General features: G+C 53.7%; 1 protein-coding gene across 2 annotated transcripts; it reads left to right on the plus strand.

The window, feature by feature from the left end:
* The first annotated feature begins 1,245 nt into the window (after positions 1–1,245).
* lox4 (linoleate 9S-lipoxygenase4) lies at positions 1,246–16,723 on the plus strand. 2 transcript variants are annotated; one of them, NM_001112504.2, is made up of 9 exons: positions 1,246–1,618; positions 2,259–2,548; positions 13,739–13,982; positions 14,075–14,419; positions 14,518–14,624; positions 14,727–14,834; positions 14,934–15,241; positions 15,352–15,615; positions 15,718–16,721. In NM_001112504.2, exons 1-9 carry the CDS (start codon positions 1,408–1,410, stop codon positions 16,502–16,504), a joined length of 2,664 nt encoding a protein of 887 aa, NP_001105974.2. In that variant the 5' UTR covers positions 1,246–1,407; the 3' UTR covers positions 16,505–16,721. The 2 variants fall into 2 exon arrangements, with proteins under 2 accessions (NP_001105974.2, XP_035816211.1); XM_035960318.1 differs by lacking the exons at positions 1,246–1,618; positions 2,259–2,548 and adding an exon at positions 3,775–5,038 and having other exon boundaries at positions 15,718–16,723.
* The last annotated feature ends 252 nt before the right edge of the window (positions 16,724–16,975 follow it).

Here is a 16,975-nt window from a genome sequence, read left to right on the forward strand (position 1 = left end):
TCCCCCTCTGAAAATTCTTGCATTTTGACGACATCCGATTCAATCATTCAGTAGTACGTAGTGTATTTATTTTATTGGGATTTAGAAAACCAGACCCTGATATGATCCTACGACGGCTGGATGGCAGTTTAGTGTTATTCGACTGTTTCACGCGATTACTCCCTCCGTTTCTTTTTATTTGTCGCTAGATAGTGTTACACTATCCAACGACAAATAAAAAGAAACGGAGGAAGTATTTAGGAAGTGACGAGTCTAGCTAACCCGATTGGTTCAAATCCTTTCTTCATCAATCAACCGTTAAACGGCCGTGTCAATCGGTGTTGGCGAACCGTTAAAACCGTAGCAGCCCCAGTGGAGTGGGGCCTTCTTGTCGAGTTACACGGTGTTTTATCCTATCCCGTGGTCGCTAACACGCACATGCCTGGGATGACAGATGACACTAACACGCACATGCTCAATTACTACTAACGCAGAAGTCAGGTGCAATTAAAGAGCAGTAAATGCCCAAGTCCCTGTTCTGCTTCCAGGACAGGACAGGAACACTGTGATGAAACAACATTCATCAGGACGGCACGCGACCGCCGATGTTCGGCGACGACAGCTCCGTAACATTTCACCGCTGAAGCCTGAAGGGAGAGGGACCTGGCGTGCGCTAGCAGCTGCTGATGACGCCAGCCAGACATGGCACCACACGAGACACGGCCGCCCGGTTGACCGGCGAAGCAGCCCGGGGGTTTCCAAGTCATCGCCGGTTTCCGCGGGTTCGCCGTCGCCAGTCGCCAACTTTGGACAGACAGAGACAGTCAGCTCGGGCTCTCGTCTCGTCCGTGCTCGCTCTCGTCTCGCATCGCACCTGCGCGTTGCTGGCTCGGCGTGGACCTGGCGCGGCGCCGGAGCCCCGTTAGAAACCGCGCGTGTGCCCGTGCTATCCATGGTCTCCTGTAAATGGTGTAATCTTATCTTATTTACCGCATCACCATTAACAATTTAACACGAGACGCACGACACCCAAGCCTGTGATGCCGACGTATACCACACCATCTAATCCAAATCCCTGCATTTTTTAGTCTCTCAGTCATCATCGACTCATCGTTTTTTTAATCCATTCACTTTTTTTTCCACCTTTTCGTATACACGTCGCTGTCGCCTCCATCGCTGGGCTGGCAAGAGAACGCGAGGCGAAGCAGCCGCGGCCGCCCGCCTATTTATCGCGGGCTCGCGGCACAGGGCAGCGGCAGTTCCATACATACATACACCAACCGTGCGTGAAGGAAGGCCTTTGCTCGCCGCCACATCACATTGGCAGGCGAGGCGAGGGAGCGAGCAGCAGGGCAAGGCATCCACACCCACACCCACCGGACACTCCCTGAGAAGCGAGAAGCGAGAAGCGAAGAGCGGCCGGCCACCATGTTCTGGCACGGGGTCGCGGACCGGCTGACGGGGAAGAACAAGGAGGCGTGGAACGAGGGAAAGATCCGCGGCACGGTGAGGCTGGTCAAGAAGGAGGTGCTGGACGTCGGCGACTTCAACGCCTCGCTCCTCGACGGCGTACACAGGATCCTCGGCTGGGACGACGGCGTCGCCTTCCAGCTCGTCAGCGCCACCGCGGCCGACCCCAGTAAGCGCGACCCTGCATCACGCCCCCCTCCCCCTACCCCCCTATGGAAGATTGGAAGTCGACCGAACGCCCCCGCTCCCGGTGGCCGTGGGCCGTGAACGCCGGCGGCCGCGCTCGCTGGAGCGTGGGCGGAACCTACGCCATGCGTCGGACGTGCGTTTCGCCGTCCATTTCGGTTTTTCCCCTTTCCTTACTTTTCTCTATACGAAGGATACGAAGAAACATTTTATCAAACAATTCCAATGGATGCTGATGAAAAACCTGTAGAATCCGTGCCCGTCTGATAAAAAAAAAACTGCGACTTTGTTTTTCTGGCCACCCGTCCATCTTGACGCAAGCAGACAGGCATGGGACAGGATCCTCGGGCGCGTAATAACCGCCTGCAGTGTGTTGGTCTCTGGTACGTGGGACCCGTAGCGCCTGGGTCCGTGTCTCAGCGACCCAGGCGCTTTTTGGCGTTTTGTGTGGTAGGGCTTGCGTTTTCAAGTCTGAACTGGGAACTGGGAACCTTGTAGCCCCGGACATGGAATGGAACAGTTGTTTGGGGGCATTCAATGCGATTGAGATGGCGTCCGTGAAAACTTTACTGTAATTTTCACTGCAAACGATTGATTGACTGATTGATTGAACGAGTCTTCAGGCAACGGGAGCCGCGGCAAGGTCGGGAAGGCGGCGCACCTGGAGGAGGCGGTGGTGTCGCTCAAGTCGACGACGGACGGGGAGACCGTGTACCGGGTGAGCTTCGAGTGGGACGGGTCGCAGGGCGTCCCGGGCGCCGTCCTGGTCAGGAACCTGCAGCACGCCGAGTTCTTCCTCAAGTCGCTCACCCTCGAGGGCGTCCCCGGCAGGGGCACCGTCGTCTTCGTCGCCAACTCGTGGATCTACCCGCACAATCTCTACTCCCAGGAACGCGTCTTCTTCGCCAACGACGTGAGTATTCTTCCCCTTCGGTTTCTTTTTTGGGTTCGCTGGCGACGTGAGTATTCTTACTCAGGATACGAAATCTTGAGCAATGTGACACACTTGCGTGTGATAAACACATCCAGAGCTTATTTGCTACGAAATGTGGCTACAGAGCACGGATCGGGTGCTAGTCAACTATTCATCATTTTTTTTTAAAAACTCTCCTAACCGTTTTAGGTTCGTTCTAGATCAAACTATTTAAACTTTAACCAACAATACATATATAAAATTAAATTATTTTGAACTAAAAGAATTATATATTATTGTAGTTCAACTTACGATAAATCTAGTAACTTTTTTATGTTGTAAAATCTTATAAAATATCTGATATAATCAGTTAAAGTTGACACTGATTGACTTAGCATAAATCTAAAACGACTAATTTCATGTGGACGAAAAGAGTATGTGTGTATCATGTTAGATATATCTAGATCCTTACGTGATAAGAATACGTGCTCTACTGTTAGCTCCTTTTTATTAATGTAAAAACCTAGATTGGGTATAGATCCAGTTTAGTGGACATTTGGTTACCTATGAATTCTGGGAATGAGATAAACTTTATCTGCTATTCAACCATACGTTTGATTTTTCTATATTGGGTAATGTACTGTAAGAGAGAATCTCAAATACTAACTCCATTGTTAAATATATGACGTCATTGATTTTTTTTTAAAAAAAACTTTAACCACTCAGCTTATTCAATAAAAAATATATATTATTATTTACTTTGTTATAATTTTTTTTATTATTTAAGGTAATTTAAGCATGAATTTAGATTTTTAAATAAATATTTTGAATAAAATAAGTGTTCAAAGTTTTTTAAAATTCAACTGTATCATATATTAAAAAACGGATGTACTATCAACTTTGTGCTGCATTTTTTAGGTAGCGTGCAGACTTCATGTTATAAAAATTCAACTTTGTGCTGCATTTTTTGGGTAGTGTGCAGACTTCATGTTATAAAAATTCACCGTTTGAGCCTTAGCTCCCAAACTGGCCAGCCTGGTCTTCGGGTCAAGTCCACAGGCGGCCGTACAGCATCGACAACCATTATTGCTATATACTATTATTGTCCGTACTGCACTATCGATCGAACACACGCACCCACAGACGCATCACTCATGTTACGGATAGCCGGCAGCAATCAAAGTGTTCGTCTGGCTACAGTAAATTCTTGCGTGATTTGTGTATAGGGCCTTCACCATCATTTGCTGATCGATCCAGAACTGGTTGATAGGAGTCAGAAGAAATGTAACAAGTCTTGTATAGTTCTCTCTTGGTAGTCCAAAGAAAAGGAGAAATCAATACAAAGGTTAAGTCTGGTACATCACAGTATCATACTATCACAGACCGAGCATCCTGAAGTCCAAATTATCTCATGTTGCATCATATTTTCTTTATCGGACACGTAGGAGAGCTACATATCATTATTATCGAGAAAAGAATGTTTTTTTAACATGCAGAAGAGCCATGTGGCTCATGTTGCACCGCAATCCATAACAAGGACGCATAGATAGATTAACCCAGTGTTGGAAGTCAAATTGAGCAGCGCGGACAGTCCGGCGCTGAGGCCGGACGGTCCGCGGTCCGGACAGTCCGCGGTGGTGGCGCGGACGGTCCGCGCGCGCGCAGAGTCAGTTAGGGTTCCTAGTTTCTCGCGAGATTTGTTACCTAAAACCGCGGGATTAACTCGGGAAACAGTTGGAAACGGATCCAGACCTCCCCTTTATATAGATGAAGGGCTACGGCCGATTGAACCCCCCAACAATCGAACAAATCAAGTCTATTTCTCGTTTTTACCTTACGCATTAGGAATAGTTCTAGTCTAGTTCTAGTTTAGCCTCTCAATCCCCAAATTCTCCGCCTCTCTTCGACTCTACGTCGATTAGAGGAGTCTAGGTCGGTCTGCCGAGCCTAGACAACACCTAGGATCTCTCCTCCCCGACGGGGTCCCTCCCGGGAGCGAGATCCAGGCGTCGCCGGCGACTTTCGCCGGCCCCTGCGCACGCGCGGACCGTCCGGCCTGTAGGTGCGGACCGTCCGGCCGTCAGGCAGGGAACCTTTGCCCCTGCTCCAGGTCGCGGACCGTCCGGTCCCTGGTCGCGGACCGTCCGCGCCTGTGCAGAGAGCACCGCCGCCGGTTCTTGTTGAGTGTTTGGCGCCCGAAAAAGGTGTCAACATACTTTTGGCGACTCCGCTGGGGAAGGTGTTTAGATCTACTAAAAATCAGGCCCTCAAATGGCCGGTTCTAAAGATCACACCGATATCTCCCCGGACAATATCCTGAAGCCGGCTGTTGAAAGTCTGACGACCGATGAGCAACAGCAATACGAGGACTACATGCGTCAAGCGAGGGAGAAATTCTTATCACAATACACGGTGGATCGCCACCAAAAAGTTGTCAAACATGGAGAGACTGACGTCGCATCTCTTCTATCTTCGCTTCAAGTCCCCAACGTAAGTAAACCCGACGACATCCAATTTATTAAACAGTATGTAGATCAGCAGCAGGATCAAATGAAACAACAGATTGTAGGGTTAGAAAAGTCAATTAGAAAATTAACGCGTACGTTGGAGAAGTCTCTTGCTCCTAGTTTTCCATCATATGAGACTAGTAACAGGATATCTATGTCTAATACATCGGCAACAAATGGGGATTTGCAGCCCCAGCCATTATATGGTATGCCGATGAACTCATATACAGGACAAGTACCACCACCGCCATCCCTGCTTGGTAGATCGGCACCCATGAACACGGTCGGACCGTCCGAGCTTCTGCCCGGACCGTCCGGCCCATATGCAGACCGTCCGGCTTGCTCTGCCGGACAATCTGGGGCCGCCCTAGGACCACCGTCGTCCCTGCTTGGTAGACCGGTGACCTTGGACGCGGTCGGACCGTCCGAGCTTCTGCCTGGACCGTCCGGCCCTTACGCGGACCGTCCGGCTTTCCCTGCCGGACAGTCTGGGCCCGCACCAGGACTACCACATGGCGTCCCGATAATGGCAAACGCAACCGGTCAGTTCGGATTTACCACCGGACAAGCTGGATACGCATACGCAGAACCTGTTGTTGCACACCATGCACCAAATTATTACACACCACAGCAGCAGTATGTTTCGCCCTCTACATATTTAAACCATAACGCACCATACAATCACAGACCGATCAACACTATCGATCGGTCACGGCAAGAAGGTCGGTATACTAATGCCCGACCAAATGATCCCCACAGCCCAGGATCCGGTGGTCTGCCACCGGGTGCAATGGAGAAAATTAGGGAAGAGATGACTGAACTATTTCGAGATAAGTTCGGAGTTAGTGTAGCCAGAGTAGGGCAATCATACCAAAAGCCGTATAATCACCGGTTTGACACTGTCCCATATCCACAAGGGGCAAGGATACCAGAATTTTCTAAGTTTTCTGGTGAGAATGGGAGAAGCACACACGAACACATAGGCCAGTTCCTAGCACACCTAGGCGAATTGGCCGATGGAGAAGCATTTCGTGTTCGGTTATTTTCTTTATCCCTTACTGGTACCGCTTTTGCATGGTACGCCGCCCTGCCTCCTAATTCCATTAATTCCTGGAATGAGTTAGAAAGTAAATTTCATGAACATTTATTTACCGGGGAATATGAATTAGGGTTAGCTGACTTAGCTTCAGTTCGACAAGGACGCGAAGAATCGGTTAATGATTATATCCGGAGGTTCCGGGACACTAGAAACCGATGCTTTCGGATCCATGTCGCAGACAAAGAGCTAGCAGGGTTAGCTTTTAATGGGTTGCTATCCTACTTAAGAGACAAATTAGATGGGACCCAGTTCTTTTCGATAGCCCAGCTACATCAGCGGGCTTTAGCCTGTGAAAGCCGATTTAAAGAGACATCAAAATCGGCCGCCCGTACTATACATCTAATAGAGCGTGATAGTTCAGATGATGAATCCGCATATGTATATACCGCTGAGTTTATTTGGCCAACAAAGGCCAAATCTTCAGCATGTTCTTCCTTACAGCCGGTTCAAAAGAATCGGCAAGAAGAGATTAAATTTACCTTTAATGTTGCCAAATGCGATAAGATATTTGATGAGCTACTTAAAAATGGCAACATTAAATTAACTCATACTATCCCTCCTATAGATGAATTAAAGAGACGTGCTTATTGTAAGTGGCATAATTCTTTTTCTCATGCCACCAATGACTGTAATGTTTTTCGTCGACAGGTACAATCGGCCATAAATGAGGGCCGATTGGCTTTTCAGGAAATGCAAGTGGACACACAACCATTTCCTGTTAATACAATAGATATCGCATGCAAAAAGATCTTAGTTCGACCCGAAATGGCCGATAAAAGCAAAAGCAAAGACATCATCATTGACGATCCTCGCACGTCAAATATATCGCAAAAGGAGATTGCTCGAAAGGCTCCGGACGATAAGGCTAAAAAGTCCGGAGGCACCGGGGGGCAGGCACAATTAATGAGCCAAGCACGACAGCCTGGCCTGAGCATCACAAACAGTGTGACACCTACGTGCGGACAGTCCGGTGCTCAGACAGACGGTTCGGCTAACTCTGCCGGACAATCCGCTTATGGCCAAAGGCGCCAGCCTCCACACAAAGCCTTAAAAGGGAAAGAGACGTAACGACAAAGCACATATGGTCGGTTGATCAAAACTGACTCTACCTTTGATCAGTTACTCCCCAAGAATACTAGCAAGAAGACCGTTCTACGTGATCGGTCAACGAAGAAACATCGGTCACCTGCTAAAACAAAACGGGTAAACAAAACGGCTCGAAAGGCGACACAACAAGCATCGCCTATTCATCCTATGAGACCAAGGTACTTTCCACCCGTTTACTCATCCTCGGTATATTATCCTGTTCAAACATGGAATGGTACGATGATGAATCCATGGTATATGTATAGTCTGTCATGTGGGGCCGCACCTACACGCGGGCCCGCGACGCCAGGAGGGCTGAGGCTAGGGCGTTTAAGGAAGGCGCCAGCAGCAGCACTACCAAGGAAGGTCCATCCAAGGAAAGTGGCTAGATTAGTGGCCAAATTGATAGGCCTTAATTAGAGGGGAGTTGGTTTCCAAATAAGTCATTTCCTAAATTAGTGTTTCCAAATAAGTCATTTCCTAAATTAGAAGTTACCTAGTTGGTCGGGCCAGTGGCCTATTTATATGGAACCATGAGGCAGTGAAAGGAATAAGAAATACATCAGCTTTATCTCCCATCTCCCTACACTCTCTCTAAAGCCTACGGCTGAGGATTACCTCGCCGGAGAAGACGGACAGCGGGTACGAGTTACGTAGCCGCGGTCCAGCTGCTCGAGGGGTTAACGCCCTTGACAACCTGGTATCACGATCCCGGCGATCCTCTTCCCAGTCCACCACTACGCCAGCCGCAGCACCAACATCACCGACGTCCTCTGTGGCGTCTTGCGTTCCAGCCATGGGCGATTCCAACGACTTCAAGGCCTTTGCCGAGGCTCTCAAGTCCCTGCAGGCGTCCGTCGCGGCCAACGCCCAAGCCATCGCCAGCCTCACAGCCGACCGCACGTCCGCCTCCGGCCACAAGATCGGCTACGGCGAGCACCATGGGGACCGGCCACCGAGGTTCCAAAAGCTGGACTTTCCCCGGTACGATGGTAAAACCGATCCTCTCATCTTCATCAACCGCTGCGAATCCTACTTCCATCAGCAGCGCATCATGGAGGAGGAGAAGGTCTGGATGGCATCCTACAACTTGGAGCACGGGGCGCAGATGTGGTATATCCAGGTCCAGACGGACGAGGGTACTCCATCTTGGCGCAGGTTCAAGGAGTTGCTCAATCTGCGCTACGGTCCTCCTCTCCGCGCTGCGCCTCTCTTCGAGCTGGCTGATTGCCGCCGCACGGGGTCTGTCGCGGACTATCAGGACCGCTTCCAGGCGCTCCTTCCACGTGCAGGACCCCTCGACGAGGCACAACGGGTCCAACTGTTCACGGGGGGTCTCCGTCCCCCGCTCAGCCTTGACGTCCAGGTACACAACCCGCAGTCCTTGGCGGCTGCCATGAGCCTGGCGCGCCAGCTGGAGCTTCGGGAACAATATACATCGCCGCCTCCCAAGGGCGCCACCCGTGGTCTGCTGCCAACCCCTGCACCGCGACTAGCTCTGCCTGCCCCGCCGGCTGAGAAGGCAGCCACGCCCGCGGTCATGGCAGATGGGCGCAAACGCCTATCCATGCAGGAGCAAGAGGAGCGCCGTCGGCAAGGCCTCTGCTTCAACTGCAACGAGCGCTACACACGGGGGCACAACCGCGTCTGTACGCGGATCTTCTACATCAACGGCGTCGAGTTGGACACCGCCGACGAGTCCGCCACAGGGGAGGACCCCGACACGGAGACACCGGTGTTCTCCCTTCACGCCGTCGCAGGGGTACTCGTCGGCAATACGGTACAACTGCAGGTGATCGTCGGCGCCGCTACTTTCGTCGCGCTCATCGACACAGGCTCCACACACAGCTTCATCGGGGAAACGGCTGCGCGACGCTCCGGGCTGACCATCGAGCCGCGGCCTCGACTCACGGCAACGGTGGCCAATGGGGAGCGTGTGGCCTGCCCGGGCGTTCTTCGCAACGCTCCGATCGACGTGGGCGGCATGGTATTCGGCGTCGACCTCTTCGTAATGCCCTTAGCGGGATACGACGTCGTCCTCGGCACGCACTGGATGGCCACGCTCGGGCCCATTGTATGGGACTTCACCGCCCGAACCATGGCATTCCAGTGGGAGGGTCGGGACGTCTGCTGGCGCGGTGTAGCACCTCCATCCACGCCGACTCTCCTAGCCGCCACAACCGACGACACCCTCATCGACGGGCTGCTACACGCCTTCGCCGATGTCTTCACCGAGCCGAGCGGACTACCTCCAGCACGCGGCCACGAGCACCACATCGTCCTCAAGCCAGGCTCCTCCCCGGTGGCGGTGCGACCGTACAGGTACCCGGCGGCGCACAAGGACGAACTTGAGCGGCAGTGCGCCGCCATGATCGACCAGGGCATCGTCCGCCGCAGTGACTCGACGTTCTCTTCCCCGGTCATCCTTGTCAAGAAGCTGGACGGGTCGTGGCGCTTCTGCGTCGACTACCGCGCGTTGAACGCGCTCACTGTCAAAGACGCGTTTCCGATTCCGGTCGTCGACGAGCTCCTCGACGAGCTCCATGGTGCACGCCTCTTCACCAAGCTGGACCTGCGGTCGGGGTATCACCAAGTGCGGATGCGGCAGGAGGACGTCCATAAAACGGCGTTCCGCACCCACGACGGCCTCTACGAGTTCCTGGTGATGCCGTTCGGGCTGTGCAACGCCCCAGCCACATTCCAGGCTTTGATGAATGACGTCCTGCGCACCTACCTCCGCCGGTTTGTGCTTGTCTTCTTTGACGACATCTTGATATACAGCACCTCATGGGCGGACCACCTCCGGCACCTCCGCGTCGTCCTCACCACCCTGCGCCAGCACCGACTCTTTGTCAAGAGGTCCAAGTGCTCCTTTGGTGTTGACTCCGTCGCCTACCTCGGCCACGTCATTTCAGCGGCTGGTGTCGCTATGGATCCCGCGAAGGTCCAGGCCATCCACGACTGGCGCCAACCTCGTTCGGCGCGCGCCGTGCGGGGCTTCCTCGGTCTGGCAGGCTACTATCGCAAGTTCGTCCACAACTACGGCGCCATTGCAGCACCCCTCACAGCACTCCTGAAGAAAGAGGGGTTCGTGTGGTCCGACGAGGCAAGCGCCGCTTTTCGTGCCCTCAAAAGGGCAGTGACGACAGCACCGGTGTTGACATTACCGGACTTCACCAAGCCCTTCATCGTGGAGTGCGACGCGTCCACCTATGGCTTCGGGGCGGTGCTCATACAGGAGGCTCATCCGCTCGCCTTCTTCAGTCGACCGGTGGCGCCCCGCCATCGCTCCCTAGCGGCCTATGAGCGCGAACTCATCGGGCTCGTGCTTGCCGTACGGCATTGGAGGCCGTACCTATGGGGGCGACGCTTCGTCGTCAAGACAGACCACTACAGCCTCAAGTACCTCCTCGATCAGCGCCTGGCGACCATTCCACAACATCATTGGGTGGGTAAGCTCCTCGGGTTCGACTTCTCCGTCGAGTACAAGTCAGGAGCAACGAACACGGTGGCCGACGCGCTCTCACGCCGCGACACCGAAGAGGACGGCACGGGGACTCTCCAGGCAATCTCAGCTCCCCGCTTCGACTTCATCAGCCGCCTCCGACACGCCCAGGCTACTGAGCCCGCTCTGGCTGCCATCCACGACGAAGTCAGGGCGGGCACACGCACTGATCCATGGGCGGTGGTCGACGACATGGTTCTCTATGACAGGCGCCTATACATCCCACCGGCCTCGCCACTTCTGCAGGAGATTGTGGCGGCTGTCCATAACGATGGACATGAGGGCGTCCAGCGCACACTACACCGCCTCCGTCGTGACTTCCATTTTCCCAACATGCGGAGTCTGGTGCAGGACTTCGTCCGGGCATGTCCCACTTGTCAGCGGTACAAGTCGGAGCATCTTCACCCGGCAGGTCTCCTCATGCCACTACCGATTCCCACCGTCGTTTGGGCAGACATCGGCCTCGACTTCATTGAAGCACTTCCCCGTGTCAACGGGAAGTCGGTGATCCTCTCCGTCGTCGACCGCTTCAGCAAGTATTGCCACTTCATCGCCCTCGGCCACCCATACACCGCCGAGTCGGTGGCGCAGGCCTTCTTCGCCGACATTGTACGCCTCCATGGTGTGCCGCAATCCATGGTGTCCGACCGCGACCCGGTGTTCACCTCGACGTTCTGGCGTGAGCTCATGCGGCTCATGGGCACTAAGCTGCACATGTCGTCCGCCTTCCACCCACAGTCCGACGGCCAGACGGAAGCGGCCAACCGCGTCATCATTATGTACCTCCGCTGTTTCACAGGCGACCGTCCTCGACAATGGCTTCGCTGGCTGCCGTGGGCCGAATACGTGTACAACACGGCATACCAGTCCTCGCTCCGGGAGACGCCATTCCGGGTGGTGTATGGTCGTGACCCGCCCTCCATCCGCTCTTATGAGCCTGGTGAAACGAGGGTGGATGCGGTCGCACGCAACATGGAGGAACGCGAGGCATTCCTGGCCGATGTGCGCTATCGCCTCGAGCAGGCCCAAGCGGTGCAGAAACGTCACTACGACAAGCAACACCGGCCAGTGACATATGCAGTCGGCGACTGGGCACTCCTTCGACTTCGCCAGCGAGCTCCGTCCTCACTGCCACAACAGACATCGGGCAAACTAAAGCCCCGCTTCCTCGGACCCTACCGCGTCATCGAGCTCATCAACAATGTCGCCGTTCGCCTGGAGCTACCACCACAGGCCCGCATTCATGACGTCTTCCACGTGGGCACCCTGAAGAAGTTTGTAGGGGCACCTCCATCCGCCCCACCGCCCCTACCCGACATCCATCATGGGGCGATTGTTCCAGAGCCGGCTCGGGTGGAACGCGCTCGCCTGGCACGGGGTGTTCAACAGGTGCTGGTCCAGTGGAGGGGCGAACCAGACACTTCGGCGACCTGGGAGGACCTCGACAAGTTTCGCGCTACATACCCAGATTTTCAGCTCGAGGACGAGCTGGACCTCGAGGGGGGGAGAGATGTCATGTGGGGCCGCACCTACACGCGGGCCCGCGACGCCAGGAGGGCTGAGGCTAGGGCGTTTAAGGAAGGCGCCAGCAGCAGCACTACCAAGGAAGGTCCATCCAAGGAAAGTGGCTAGATTAGTGGCCAAATTGATAGGCCTTAATTAGAGGGGAGTTGGTTTCCAAATAAGTCATTTCCTAAATTAGTGTTTCCAAATAAGTCATTTCCTAAATTAGAAGTTACCTAGTTGGTCGGGCCAGTGGCCTATTTATATGGAACCATGAGGCAGTGAAAGGAATAAGAAATACATCAGCTTTATCTCCCATCTCCCTACACTCTCTCTAAAGCCTACGGCTGAGGATTACCTCGCCGGAGAAGACGGACAGCGGGTACGAGTTACGTAGCCGCGGTCCAGCTGCTCGAGGGGTTAACGCCCTTGACGTAGTCCCTTTCTCTATCCAGGCTGGGGGGCACCTCCATTCTATTCCTATTGATCCATTGATCAAACGGTCATGGCCGAGAAAGATACAATCTGAAACGGCCTTTATACATTGGTGCTTTATTGAATGAGCTCCATATTGAAAAGCCGGTGACTTACATCAGGCTTAGTTCATATGCTTTTGGTTCGTCAACCTTCACCAAAAGGCAGGGGGGCATATGTTGGAAGTCAAATTGAGCAGCGCGGACAGTCCGGCGCTGAGGCCGGACGGTCCGCGGTCCGGACAGTCCGCGGTGGTGGCGCGGACGGTCCGCGCGCGCGCAGAGTCAGTTAGGGTTCCTAGTTTCTCGCGAGATTTATTACCTAAAACCGCGGGATTAACTCGGGAAACAGTTGGAAACGGATCCAGACCTCCCCCTTTATATAGATGAAGGGCTACGGCCGATTGAACCCCCCAACAATCGAACAAATCAAGTCTATTTCTCGTTTTTACCTTACGCATTAGGAATAGTTCTAGTCTAGTTCTAGTTTAGCCTCTCAATCCCCAAATTCTCCGCCTCTCTTCGACTCTACGTCGATTAGAGGAGTCTAGGTCGGCCTGCCGAGCCTAGACAACACCTAGGATCTCTCCTCCCCGACGGGGTCCCTCCCGGGAGCGAGATCCAGGCGTCGCCGGCGACTTTCGCCGGCCCCTGCGCACGCGCGGACCGTCCGGCCTGTAGGTGCGGACCGTCTGGCCGTCAGGCAGGGAACCTTTGCCCCTGCTCCAGGTCGCGGACCGTCCGGTCCCTGGTCGCGGACCGTCCGCGCCTGTGCAGAGAGCACCGCCGCCGGTTCTTGTTGAGTGTTTGGCGCCCGAAAAAGGTGTCAACACCCAGTCGTGCATTGACGGTTGATATGGCTTGATTATTTACTGACCGAAAAAATCACTTTACTCACCGTGATTTTTATGGTTGTAGAATTTCTTCTTGGGTATATCGGCAATAGATCAGATCCACGCAATAGAAAACACTAGAACACAAGTCAACACAGAGCTAATCAAAATTCCTGTGCTGCAGACTTATCTGCCAAGCAAAATGCCTGCGGCATTGGTGCCTTACCGGCAGGACGAGCTCAAGATTCTCCGCGGCGACGATAATCCTGGACCATACAAGGAGCACGACCGCGTCTACCGTTACGACTACTACAACGACCTCGGTGAGCCAGACAAGGGTGAAGACCATGCCCGGCCTGTCCTCGGGGGCAGCCAAGAACACCCGTATCCCCGTCGCTGCAGGACCGGCCGGCGTCCAACAGAGACAGGTAGGTTCAAGGAAGCAAGCTACATTCTGGTCCATACAACAAGATGCCAGAAATTTGTCCTGAAACCCTTGTTGGCTAACCTTTTTACGCAGACCCCAACTCGGAGAGCAGGCTGTTTCTGCTGAACCTGAACATCTACGTCCCGCGCGACGAGCGGTTTGGGCATCTCAAGATGTCGGACTTCCTCGGGTACTCACTGAAGGCGATCATCGAGGCTGTCCTTCCGACGCTGGGGACGTTCGTCGACGATACGCCCAAGGAGTTCGATTCGTTCGAAGACATCCTTGGGCTCTACGAGCCGGGTCCAGAGGCGCCCAACAACCCACTGGTAGCAGAGGTCAGGAAGAGAATCCCCAGCGAGTTCCTCAGAAGCATTCTGCCCAATGGTAGCCATGACCACCCCCTGAAGATGCCCCTTCCAAATATCATCAGATCAGGTAACTGGACTTCATGGAATGCCTTTTTTCTACATGTTAATAGTCCTAAAAAGGTTTTAGGTTTGCCATGACTGAGGCTAAATCTTGGTACTCACCAGATGTGTTGAAAAAGGCTCCAGAGTTTAAGTTTGGCTGGAGGACCGACGAAGAGTTTGCGAGGGAGACGCTTGCAGGCGTGAACCCAGTGCTCATCAAACGTCTGACGGTTAGCATCTATCTTCCATCATATGGACTGGCCAATTCAATATACCTGCCCCGCAACTAAGTAAAAGGGCCTTAAAAAATTCTTTTTTTTTCATGGTCTCAGGAGTTCCCAGCTAAAAGTACCCTGGACCCAAGTCAATACGGAGACCATACGAGCAAGATCACCGAAGCTCACATCCAGCATAACATGGAAGGCCTGTCAGTGCAGAATGTATGCTTGGACTGAACGCGCATACTATAACAACCGAAAGATTCAATACAGATAATTGATTAAAACCATCGACTGATTGCCAAAACGAACCCTGTGCAGGCACTGAAGAAGAACAGGCTCTTCATCCTAGACCACCATGACCATTTCATGCCGTACCTCAACAAGATCAACGAGTTGGAGGGGAACTTCATCTACGCCAGCAGGACCCTACTGTTCCTGAAGGACGATGGCACGCTGAAGCCCCTGGCCGTCGAGCTGAGCCTGCCCCACCCTGATGGCCAGCAGCACGGCGCGGTCAGCAAGGTGTACACCCCAGCTCACTCCGGCGCTGAGGGCCACGTCTGGCAACTTGCCAAGGCTTATGCCTGCGTGAACGACTCCGCCTGGCATCAGCTGATCAGCCACTGGTACAGAGAGCTCTTCCTTAATTTGTTTTTCTCCTTGATACCAAAATGCAAAAATGTTCTTTTTCATGTTCAGAGACAACTAAAAACACTAATCTTGTGTGTGTTTGCAGGCTGAACACGCACGCGGTGATCGAGCCGTTCGTCATCGCAACGAACCGGCAGCTGAGCGTGGTGCATCCAGTGCACAAGCTGCTGAGCCCACACTACCGTGACACGCTGAACATCAACGCCCTGGCACGCCAGACGCTCATCAACGCCGACGGCATCTTCGAGCGCACCGTGTTCCCTGCAAAGTACGCGCTGGGGATGTCCTCCGACGTGTACAAGAGCTGGAATTTCAACGAGCAGGCTCTCCCAGCAGACCTCGTCAAGAGGTACGTACATGTATAGTACTAACTACATTGAGCAGTAAACGCCTATAGCAGTGACGAGATGGTTCTGACGGGTTTATTTGCTCCTCTGGTTGTGCGTTTCAGAGGTGTGGCTGTGCCGGACCAGTCGAGCCCCTACGGTGTCCGGTTGCTGATCAAGGACTACCCTTACGCCGTGGACGGGCTGGTCATCTGGTGGGCGATCGAGCGGTGGGTCAAGGAGTACCTGGACGTCTACTACCCCAACGACGGCGAGCTCCAGCGCGACGTGGAGCTGCAGGCGTGGTGGAAGGAGGTGCGCGAGGAGGCGCACGGCGACCTCAAGGACCGAGACTGGTGGCCCAGGATGGACGCCGTCCAGCGGCTGGCCAGGGCGTGCACGACCGTCATCTGGGTAGCGTCCGCGCTGCACGCGGCCGTCAACTTCGGGCAGTACCCGTACGCCGGGTACCTGCCGAACCGGCCGACCGTGAGCCGGCGGCCGATGCCGGAGCCGGGCAGCGACGACTACAAGAAGCTGGAGGCGGGGCAGAAGGAGGCGGACGCGGTGTTCATCCGCACCATCACCAGCCAGTTCCAGACCATCCTGGGCATCTCGCTCATCGAGATCCTCTCCAAGCACTCCTCCGACGAGGTGTACCTCGGCCAGCGCGACGAGCCTGAGCGCTGGACGTCGGACGCCAGGGCGCTGGACGCGTTCAGAAGGTTCGGAAGCCGGCTGGTGGAGATCGAGAAGCGGATCAGGACGATGAACGACAGCCCGACGTTGAAGAACCGGAAGGGGCCGGTGGAGATGCCGTACATGCTGCTGTACCCCAACACGTCGGATGTCACCGGCGAGAAGGGCGAGGGGCTCACTGCCATGGGCATTCCCAACAGCATCTCCATATGAGCCTCCTCACTGCCTGAGCGGATGGTTTGTAGATGTTCTGTTACGCTGTGTGTAATGTGTCGTTTATTCGTTGGTTTTGTCAGTCTCAGGGTAGGGAATGGAGATGTTGATTGGATCCATGATCTGTAGGGTTGAGAGAGGAGTCACGTCTGGAGAATGTTGTCAATGTGTGTTTCTTTCTTGTTAAGAATAAAAGTTCGTCAGCTCATTTATCTCTACTACTTATTAAGTAAGCAATAGTAGTCTGTCATTGACTTGTTCTGCCTTTGACCTGTTCTGTCATGGCTCACGCAGGTGTCCAGCAAAAATTATTATGCCTGCGCGAGTTGAAACTGACCACCACTTCAGCCACCATTTGAAACTGATCAGTTCAGCCACTGCGCCAAAGCTTATAAGCCGCTCCATGTCTCCTTTACTAGCCAATATGGTACTAAGTTTTTGCAAGACAATACAGCAGTGCAGGCGTTTTGG

This window comes from Zea mays, chromosome 1 (assembly GCF_902167145.1).
Source record: "Zea mays cultivar B73 chromosome 1, Zm-B73-REFERENCE-NAM-5.0, whole genome shotgun sequence".
Taxonomy (NCBI): domain Eukaryota; kingdom Viridiplantae; phylum Streptophyta; class Magnoliopsida; order Poales; family Poaceae; genus Zea; species Zea mays.

Bases quoted from the DNA above. Each gene is read 5' to 3' on its own strand.
- lox4 (NM_001112504.2), top strand. From the start codon at position 1,408: ATGTTCTGGCACGGGGTCGCGGACCGGCTGACGGGGAAGAACAAGGAG. The intron at 14,420-14,517 runs GTAACTGGACTT...GGTACTCACCAG, and splicing joins TCCAAATATCATCAGATCAG to ATGTGTTGAAAAAGGCTCCA. The intron at 15,242-15,351 runs GTACAGAGAGCT...GTGTGTTTGCAG, and splicing joins CATCAGCTGATCAGCCACTG to GCTGAACACGCACGCGGTGA.